The sequence below is a fragment of the Sardina pilchardus genome, chromosome 12 (assembly GCF_963854185.1).
Source record: "Sardina pilchardus chromosome 12, fSarPil1.1, whole genome shotgun sequence".
Classification (NCBI taxonomy): domain Eukaryota; kingdom Metazoa; phylum Chordata; class Actinopteri; order Clupeiformes; family Clupeidae; genus Sardina; species Sardina pilchardus.
The window spans coordinates 14,446,275-14,456,634 of NC_085005.1; the positions used below are offsets into that span (position 1 = coordinate 14,446,275).

The following is a 10,360-nucleotide window of genomic DNA, read 5'->3' on the forward strand; positions in this document are numbered from 1 at the left end:
GGTGGAGCAAAGTGAACAGTTTTGACATTCCTCTAGACATTGCCTCTAAACATTATGTTCAACCCGATAACAAGGATGGCCAAGTTTGACATGCCCAGCTGGATTGCAACTGAAGCTAGAATGTGAATGGGAGATACAGAAGGAGGGAGAGAGAGAGAGAGAAAGAGTGAGACAGAAAGAGAAAAAGCGGGCATGGGCATTGTGTGTGTGTGTGTGTGTGTGTGTGTGTGTGTGTGTGTGTGTGTGTGTGTGTGTGTGTGTGTGTGTGTGTGTGTGTGTGTGTGTGTGTGTGTTATTCCCCTGTGTAATTCATTTCATCTAAAAATATTCGGCTTGAAAACGAACATAATTGAATTGGGAGCTGTGAGATGGGGATGCTGGCTGTGTGACGGTGCCACGCTGTGACGTGACGTGATGTGCCGCGCTCTCATGTGCTGTGATCTAGGACCTCAGCCCAGAACACCAGCCTTTCATCACTCTAATGCAACCCCAACAAGGCCAGACATCACAAATCCTGTGTGTGTGTGTGTGTGTGTGTGTGTGCGTGCTTGTGAACAAGTGTGTGTGTGTGTGAGAGTGCATTTTCATACTGAGAGTTTCACTGTTTGTCTGTGTGGTAGTTTAGTGCCCAATGGACCTTTCTATCTCTTACACCGCCTCTATAACAAACACCACACACACACACAGTCATTGTCTCTATTACCTCTATGCTTTTAGCTAACAATCCACACAATACCTTACCTTATTTGGCTGAGGATTAGTGTACTTGGTATTGTACAGACAGACTGGATTGCTATTACAGTGATGAATGAATGTGCGTGTGTGTGTGGGTTGGGGTGACTGTCCCTCCCATCACCTGAAGTAAAGGCCAGATTTGAAGACAAAAAGGTCCTTCATATCAAAACCAGATTGGACAATGTAGATTGTTAAAACAAGGAGGTACCAAGTGCATCTCAAATCAACAAACGGGATCATGTTCCTACAACACAAAACACCACAAAGTGCAATATCAGACTCACCGGGCGCTCATTCTTCCGTATCATCAGTGTGGCATGTGTGTGTGTGTGTGTGTCAGTGCAATATCAGTCTCATCGCTAGACTACACCAGAGATGCCATTCTCCATCTCTTATTCTTCCATATTATCAGTGTGGCACTAGGTTGTTTGTTCTAGGATGTTGTTTTGGTGGTAAACAGGTGAGGAAGGCAAATTGTGTACCTTTACATACTGATGTACTGTAACCGTCACGTACACTCAGGCAAGTGGGTCTCTCTCTGGCTCTCCCCCTGGTCACCGGTACGAGATGAACAGAATGAGACGGTCAGGCAAAGAAAAGGCCATCATCCTAAAAGCAGAATCAGCTCAGAGTGTGCCTTTATGGAAACAACTAAACTCATCTGCAGAGCAGTGGACATCTGGTCAAGCTGGACACAATTTACTGAGAGGGCATTTGGTCTGTTTGTCTGTTTACGTGTGTGTGTTTGGATCTGAGGCATGTGCCTCTCCTAGCAAACACGTTTCCAAAAGGCCTTTGAGGACACTGAGGGGCTTTTGAATATACAGTACATCTGAGGCAGTTTAGGATGTGTAACACTTGGCTGTATGATATATTTGGTAGGTCTGTGTAAGTTTGTGTGTGTGTGTGTGTGTGTGTGTGTGTGTGTGTGTGTGTGTGTTTATTTTCTGTGTCACTGTGTGTTTATATTGTGTGTTTTGTGTATTCTGTGTGTGTGTGTGTGTGTGTGTGTGTCTATGGGAGGGGGCACTGAATAATATGTTGGACTGTGTGTGAGTACGCATGCATGTGTGTGTATGTGTGAATTTTCCATGTTACTGTGCAGTACAGTTACTGTGTATTTTGTGTGTGTGTGTGTGTGTGTGTGTGTGTGTGTGTGTGTGTGAGTGAGTGAGAGAGAGAGAGTGAGTATGCATGTATGTACGTGTGTGTGTGTGTGTGTGTGTGTGTGTGTGTGTGTGTGTGTATGTGCGTACTGTGTGTGTGTGTGTGTGTGTGTGTTTTGCCTATGGTGAGTGAGTAGAGCATGAGTGTGGTCGAGCTGTCTGCTCCTCCATGCTCCAGTTGTTTTTATGTAGGGCACATGCCCTAGTGTTTACCCACCGTACACACACACACACACACATGCACTATACACTCCAGTCACACTCATCATGCTCCACTGAGCTGGCCAGTCAGAATAAGGGGTCTCTGTGTGTGTGTGTGTGTGTGTGTGTGTGTGTGTGTGTGTGTGTGTGTGTGTGTGTGTGTGTGAGTGAGTGAGTGATTATGTATGTGTATGACAGAAAGATATGGGCGCGGGGAGACAGACTAAAAAATAGATAGAAGAGAGAGAGAGAGAGAGAGAGAGAGAGAGAGAGAGAGAGAGGGGAAAGAGAGGTAGAGATTTCAGAAATACAGAGGAGAGATGCTAAATTCCTGGTGCTATAGATAAGGGATTTTCCAAAGCAGACAATCAACAACAAAAAGCCTATTTACCATCAAAAAACAAAAAATCCCCAACACAGCAACCTCTGTGGGCGAATCATTTCACCAGCAGAGCAGCATTTCATTGGGATTGTCAAGCAGGCACCTTCCTTCATCAGTGTTTCATTGAAGTACAGTAGGCCCACCACAGTGGTGTCTGATACCCACCTCACTCCACTCTCGGGATCAGTTCTATCAACAAATACAGACAAATTCTTCGGTCATTCCCCTTTGTTGCTATGGCCGAGAAAGAGATACGGTAGGTTATCACAGGTTATCACGTTATCACAGCTTCCCCTATTTAATCCTTACACAATATCGCCCCCTAGCGTCGGGTATCTGTTCGTGTTTTCAATTCCCCTCAAGTTCATCCAGAGGTTCACTTGTCAAGATTTTGGCCAAATACCATATTGTTTTATAGCTAACCTATGCGTGTTTTCGCACTTATCTGCAAGTTGTCGTTCATTTCAGGTGCTATGCAAACGCTATGTGTCGATTTCTGCAGAATTGTTTGATGATTAACTTAGAAAGGGAAACTCCCCTGTAATTGACCTCCTTTGCAAAGTCCACTGAACATCCATGCCAGCGCTAAGACTTGGAACGGGAATTTGGTTGTTTCTTCTGCTGTCCCAGTTGACTGCAACTGAACTTTAAAGAGAGCACTTGCTGATCCGCTCCGAAGACTTGCAGTTGCAACCATGGCACTCGTCTCGGCTCTCACGCCGATCTTTGTGGCTGTGTTGTGCGTGGTCATCGCGTTCGTTTTCCGAAGCTTTCAGAACACAGAGACGACTTCGAAGCCGGAGTCCAAACCCACGGGAGACCACAGGCCGTGGGTCGACGAGGACCTGCAGGACGACACGGAAATCAGTTCCAAAGACAACGGTATAGCCTACTGCGCGCCCATAGTTCTCGCGTGCCATTAGGTTTATGTGCACTTAGCTCTCTGTTATTATGGGAGTTATAGGCTACGTAAGCACCAATTTGAGCTCCTAGTGTAACGCACAGTAATCAGTAGCCTAACCCGTGCAGAAATGTGTTTACTTACTGTATATTCTTGGGGGTTAGTAGAAGTTAGGAGTAGAAACAGGTGAAGTGAGGTTATCCAGGTAGGTTAACAGGTTCGTTTTATCCCTTCTTCCTATTTTATCACTGTCTGGAATTGATTATTGTTCCCTTGTGCAATCTGTGTGTGTGCCTGTGTGTGTATGTCTGTCCCTGAGTTTGTTTCAAGTCACTAGAGGTCATGGAATGGCAGATCATGTAAGAATTCTTACATGATCTGTTACGTTGTAGGAAATTGTATAGCATAGATTTTCTGATCATTAGGCTACTGTATTTATCTTCTAGTTACATTATAGGCTACTTAGATTACCCATTTTTTGGTGTATCAAATCGATTATTGCAAATATTGATGTTGGTAGACAGGCCTACATAGTCCAAGTTCTACAGGCATCCTCTGTATTCAAGATTTTAACAGAAAGAACAGTACAATATATAAGAATGATTGATGCACATTTGTGAAGAATGATTTGTGAGAATTATGATTTTTATATATATTAGGGCTGGGACTCGATTAAAAAAATTAATCTAATTAATTAGAGGCTTTGTAATTAATTAATCGAAATTAATCGCATTTTAATTGTATATGAATATATGACCTGAGAACAGTGAGAAGAATTTTTTTTTCACATGGATTTTTAGTAGGCTATAGCCTACTATTGGATAATGACTGAATACATAGGCCTAAGCTTAAGCAACAAAAATATTGTTTATTAATAAGTCCAACAGACCAGTGCAATTTTTGCCATAAAGTGTAGCAATACCATATTTAGAAATAGTACATTTTCAGAAATCCATATAGCCTATAGATAGGTAGGCCTTCTGTAAACTATAATACTGTGATATCCTGTTAATTGTGTCACCTGTTACCTTGAGTTGAGTTCATGAAATTGTTGTGTCCCTTTAAGGGGAACTGGGGGGCGGAGTTTACGTGTGTGCGTGTGTGTTTGTATGCGGTTCTGAGTGTGAAGTTTCTTTTAGGTCTATGAAAGTTGGACATGGAATTAGGTGCGGTGGATTACTGTTATAAGCGTGAGTTGTGGTTGTAACAGCAACTCGGTTGCTATTTGTTTAATAAATAAAGCTCAGAGGTTTCCCTCAAGTCACTTTGTCCACGCTAGCAGCTAGCTGCTTTATGTTTTGCACTGAGGTGATACCTGCGGTGATACGTCCTTGTTGCATAGGTTGCACACATCTACGCTTCCATCCGTTCGTTTTTTGTCTTTCCCATCCACGGGGCCAACCAAAGCGGTCACATCAGCTTCTTTGTTCATGTTCACTGTGCCACTGTGGTTTGTTTTGTCTGAACCGAACTCATGCGCGTTACTTGGTGCTCCAGTATAATCGGTCCGTCTGAAACTCATCCAGTGAGAAACGTTCCGCGGTGCAAAAATAAATAGGCATACGATTAAAATGCGTCAATTTTTTTAATGCATTAATGTTTGTGTAATTAATTAATCGTAATTAACGCGCTAAAGTCCCGGCCCTAATATATATACATACAAATGGTAAATTAACTGCATTTATACAGCGCTTTTTGCTTCGATCAACTCCTCCTGCTTCGAGCATCCAAAACACTTAACAATGTCCTGCCTCACATTCACACATATTGTATATCGATGGCGGAGGCTACCGTGCCAGGTGTCCACCTGGTTGTTGGGAGCACTGGGGTTAAGTGTCTTGCTCAAGGACACTTCATCAAGGGTCAGGAGGAGTTGGGGCTCACACCAGCCAGCAACCTTCCAGTTGCTGGACGACTCCTCTACCTCCTGAACCACTGGCGCCCAACATGAGAAGTCAACGTTTGTGTCTGTATTTATTTATTTAAAATAATGATGATTCCTTTGATTTGTGTATACATCCACACAGAGGTTCATGATTGGTCAAAAGTTGTTTTTTGAATGGATTGTGACTGGTCATAACAAGTGTCTGTGTCCACTCAGAGGGTGATGATTGGGTGGACAGCGGTGAAGAGGAGGACCTCCCCCATGTTCCATACACCCCGACGCGGTACCAGTCAGAAGAGATGCTGGAACGTTCTAAGCAGTTCTACTCACTCCTGAACCAGAGGCGCTCCGTGCGGTTTATTAGTCCAGAACCGGTTCCTCGGGCGGTCATCGATAACGTCATCCTTGCTGCAGGTACACTTCACCACTTCACCTTTGACCCCTTCACCAGGTTCACATGGGGTGTTCACATGGCCAAAGTATCCCTTAACTTTTCATACAATGTATGTGAATGTATGAAATGTACAAATTATTTTGCCTGCATATGATTAGTGAATCAAATTAAATGATTAATTTATTAAATGTTGTGTATCTGGGAATTAGATCCCCAGAGAGCACCTGCAGGCCTCAGATGTCAGATCAGCTAGTTTATCAGTACTGATTGATCAATTAAAGTGATTGGTAATGGATTGATTGATTGATTGATTGATTGACAGGCACGGCCCCCAGTGGTGCGCACACGGAGCCGTGGACGTTTGTGGTGGTGTCCGACCCCGAGACCAAACACAAGGTCCGCCTGATCGTGGAGGAGGAGGAGGAGATCAATTACAAACAGAGGATGGGCAACAAGTGGGTCAAGGATCTGGAGAGGCTCCGGTAAGTGTGTGTGTGTGTGTGTGTGTGTGTGTGTGTGTGTGTGTGTGTGAGTAGGTATGTGTTTGGTTAGAGTACTTGAGTTTGTGTGTGCACAGTGTCTCTCTCTACCTTTCTGTGTGTGTGTGTGTGTGTGTGTGTGTGTGTGTGTGTGTGAAAGAGAGAGTAGGTATTTGTCTGTCTGGTTAAGTGTACTTGAGTTTGTGTGTGCACAGTATCTCTCTCTCTCTCTCTCTCTCTTTCTTTCTCTCTGTGTTTGTGTGTGTGTGTGCACCGTGCACCATGTGTGTGTGATTGAGTATATGTGTTTGACGTGTTTTACACTTTCATACATTGTAGAGCTATTATACACACACATTGAACTGAAAATCAAAGATTAATAACTTAACATCTTTAGCTCATTCAGCTGTTGTCCTTTCATCCTCTCTCATGCCCACTGGCCCTCCCTCAGGACCAACTGGGTGAAGGAGTATCTGGATGTGGCTCCGTATCTGATCCTGATTTTTAAGCAAGCCTACGGAATCCTGCCCAACGGCAAAAAGAAAACTCACTACTACAACGAGATCAGCGTGTCAATAGCCTGTGGTCTACTACTGGCTGCACTGAATGTGAGAGACAAACACACACACACACACACACACACACACACACACACACACACAAACACACACACACTAACCTTCACACAGATGCACAAACACACACACACACACACACACACACACACACACACACACACACACACACACACACACACACACACACACACACACACACACACAAACACAATTTCAAGAACTATTATGTAAAAGATACCCATTTTAGGAACATTCATATAATGTAACCTGAATGGTAATCTACGTTGTGTTTTTCTGGGTTGCAAGCATGCAGCATTTTGAATTGAAAGGTGGGAATGCTACCAACAGATAAATGCAACCCTTGGGTTCTAGCGTCCGTCTAAAGGTGTTGGGGTGGGGTGGCTTCTCCATTACACAAGCATGCACTAATATGTATGGGTATGTAATGTATACAGTGCCTATAGAAAGTTATCATACCCTTTTGAAATAGTTCCTTTTTTTGTCTTACAGCCTGAAATCAAAACCCATTTTAAAAAAAATCTTTTCCAGTTTTATTTACAAATGTAGCTGTACAACATCAAAATAATGAAACAAAAGTCAACAGTTCTGAAAATTAATAAAAAATTTAAAACTAGAATAACAGGGTTGGGAAAGTCATCATACCCCTGACTTAATACTTTGTAAAGCTTCCTTTTGCTTTCATTACAGCCATCAATCTGTTTGGATATGTCTCTATTATAGCTTTGCACACCTAGACAGGGGACAGGGCAATTTTCCGTGCAGAATTGTTAAAATTTAGTCAAATTCTGTAGGGAATGGCGATGGACTGCTCTCTTCAAGTCAATCCACATATTTTCTATAGGATTTAAGTCAGGGCTCTGACTTTGCCACTCAAGGATATTCACCATCCTATCCTTAAGCCACTGCTTTGTTCTTTTGGCAGTATGTTTAGGATTTTTGTCGTGTTGGAAGGCGAATGACCTCCCCATCCTCAGCTGTTTAGGAGAGGGACGCAGGTTTTCCTCAAGAATTTTGGTGTACTTGGCAGCATCCGTTTTCCCTTCTATCCTGACCAATTGCCCAGTCCCCGCTGAAGAGAAACATCCCCAAAACATAATGTTGCCCCCACCATGCTTCAAAGTAGGTATGGTGTGTTTTGGGTGTGTTTGGGTGTGTATACTGTGTTTGGTTAGCGCCTGGAGCTCAGTCCAAAAACTTCAATCTTAGTCTCCAAAAAGTTCGATCTTAGTCTCATCTGACCATATAAGCTTTTTCCACATGGTAGCAGAATATTCCAGATGTGTTTTTGCACTGAACTCCAAGCGCAATGTTTGGCGAAAACCAACACAGTACACCACCCAAAACACACCATACCTAGTGTGAAGCATGGTGGGGGCAACATTATGTTGTGGGGATGTTTCTTTTCAGCGGGAACTGGGCAATTGGTCAGGATAGAAGGGAAAATGGATGCTGCCAAGTACACCCACATTCTTAAGGAAAACCTGCGTCCCTCTCCTAGACAGCTGAGGATGGGGAGGTCATTCGCCTTCCAACACGACAATAATCCTAAACATACTGCCAAAAGAACAAAGCAGTGGCTTAAGGATAGGATGGTGAATATCCTTGAGTGGCAAAGTCAGAGCCCTGACTTAAATCCTATAGAAAATATGTGGATTGACTTGAAGAGAGCAGTCCATCGCCATTCCCTATAGAATTTGACTAAATTTTAACATTTCTGTACGGAATATTGGGCAAATATTCCCCTATCTAGGTGTGCAAAGCTATAATAGAGACATATCCAAACAGATTGATGGCTGTAATGAAAGCAAAAGGAAGCTTTACAAAGTTTTAAGTCAGGGGTATGATGACTTTTCCAACCCTGTTATTCTAGTTTTTCATTTTTTATTAATTTTCAGAACTGTTTACTTTTTTTTCATTATTTTGATGTTGTACAGCTAAATTTGTTAATAAAACTGGAAAAGATTTTTTTTAAAATGGGTTTTGATTTCAGGCTGTAAGACAAAAAAAGTAACTATTTCAAAAGGGTATGATAACTTTCTATAGGCACTGTATATAATATATATTAGAAAAGCACTCAGAGAGCGCAGACCTCCGCCAAGCGAAAAACATAACCGCCTCCTGGATCCAGACGGTGATACGGACCACTCCCAAAATTGAATCGCTTCTTCCTTGGGTCATTTCAGACATTCCCTAAAAATGTCAATTTGAACTTTTTGAGTAATCTTGCTAACAGACAAACAAACAAATAGACAAACAAACCCCGATGAAAACATAACCTCCTTGGCGGAGGTAATAATTATACCCATCCACACAGAGTAGCATACACAGATGATTGACGCTGCTCTCCTCCAATCCCGTGACAGAATGTGGGGTTGGTTACTGTGACGTCGACACCTCTGAACTGTGGGCCGCAGCTGAGGGCCCTCCTCCGCCGTCCAGCCAATGAGAAGCTGCTGATGCTACTTCCTGTCGGCTACGCTGCAGCCGATGCTACCGTGCCCGACCTGAAACGCAAACCCCTGGACGACGTCATGGTCTACATCTGATGACATTACAGTCTATATCCGATGACATCATGGTCTACGTCTGCTGACATCATGGACTACATTTGATCCAATCAACATTTTCTTACACTTTCTTACACTTTTCATACTTTTTCCTGATAAACTATGTGTAGCATGAATCGTGGAAGGATAGTCTTTCTGGGCAACTTGACGTGAATGTGTTGAATGATTTGACAAGCTAAAAGTGGATTGAATTAAAGTCATCTAGTCATGACTTTTAGCTGTATTGTGAATGCAACTAAATAGGTACTTATACCAGAATGTAGTGTGCCTTTATGAGACACCTTATACATTGTGAATCCTGTGTGAGGTATCACAAGAATAAAAGATGATAGTTTTCCGGTGCTGTCACTGGCTTTGAATAGGGTCTCGTTTGACACATACTGAAATTACAGTTTTCCTCAGTCACTTTGGTACAATTCTCAAATCATCCTCAACATTTGTAAAACAGTAAGTGCATTTCTCAAAACAATTTGTGCAAATAGCAAAACACCATGGATTGTCTGCAAAAGCCAGTCTCTTGCTCAAAATCCTTAGTTCATTTAAAAAACAAAACAAAAGTAAAAATGTGAACATAGGACAATCTCCTTACGGAAAACTGCACATGCAGTGTGGAAGGAATTACAGTGCAGTCTTCCTACACTTTCTGACATTCATGTCTGTTGGGCCACAAATTGTCATACACATCCCAATGACATGTGACAACTTGTTCAACCATTTTGCATGTAAAGACTTATAGTCTGTCTCAAACCGACTACTTCCGTGAGTACACTTTCGTACAGCACCCTATGTGCCCTGTGTGCTTACTGGCATAGTGTGCACATTTTAACAGAATAGTGTCGTCTCATATCAAACGCTAACCTCCGCGCACTTCACGGAAATGACGATCGTAACGTTTAAATATGTTTTTATTGGTGTCCTCAATTCCACCGTGACATGGTTGTACTGTGTCAAAACATGAACAGTTTATGTTGTAACTTGCTTGTACCTCTGTAAAGTGTGTTTTCCACCGCTGCTGCTTCAGATTTCTCTACCGCTATTTCTACGAGTTTGA

General features: G+C 42.7%; 1 protein-coding gene across 1 annotated transcript; it reads left to right on the top strand.

Moving 5' to 3' along the window:
* The first annotated feature begins 2,947 nt into the window (after positions 1–2,947).
* On the top strand, positions 2,948–9,650 carry iyd (iodotyrosine deiodinase). The gene is made up of 5 exons (XM_062551403.1): positions 2,948–3,366; positions 5,487–5,684; positions 5,987–6,146; positions 6,595–6,751; positions 9,106–9,650. The coding sequence occupies exons 1-5, from the start codon at positions 3,180–3,182 to the stop codon at positions 9,286–9,288; spliced, it is 885 nt and encodes a 294-aa protein (XP_062407387.1). The 5' UTR covers positions 2,948–3,179; the 3' UTR covers positions 9,289–9,650.
* The last annotated feature ends 710 nt before the right edge of the window (positions 9,651–10,360 follow it).

Excerpts from the sequence above, each read along its gene's own strand:
- iyd (XM_062551403.1), top strand. The coding sequence starts at position 3,180 with ATGGCACTCGTCTCGGCTCTCACGCCGATCTTTGTGGCTGTGTTGTGC. Across the intron at positions 3,367-5,486 it reads AATCAGTTCCAAAGACAACG|AGGGTGATGATTGGGTGGAC; the intron begins GTATAGCCTACT and ends GTGTCCACTCAG. Across the intron at positions 5,685-5,986 it reads TAACGTCATCCTTGCTGCAG|GCACGGCCCCCAGTGGTGCG; the intron begins GTACACTTCACC and ends ATTGATTGACAG.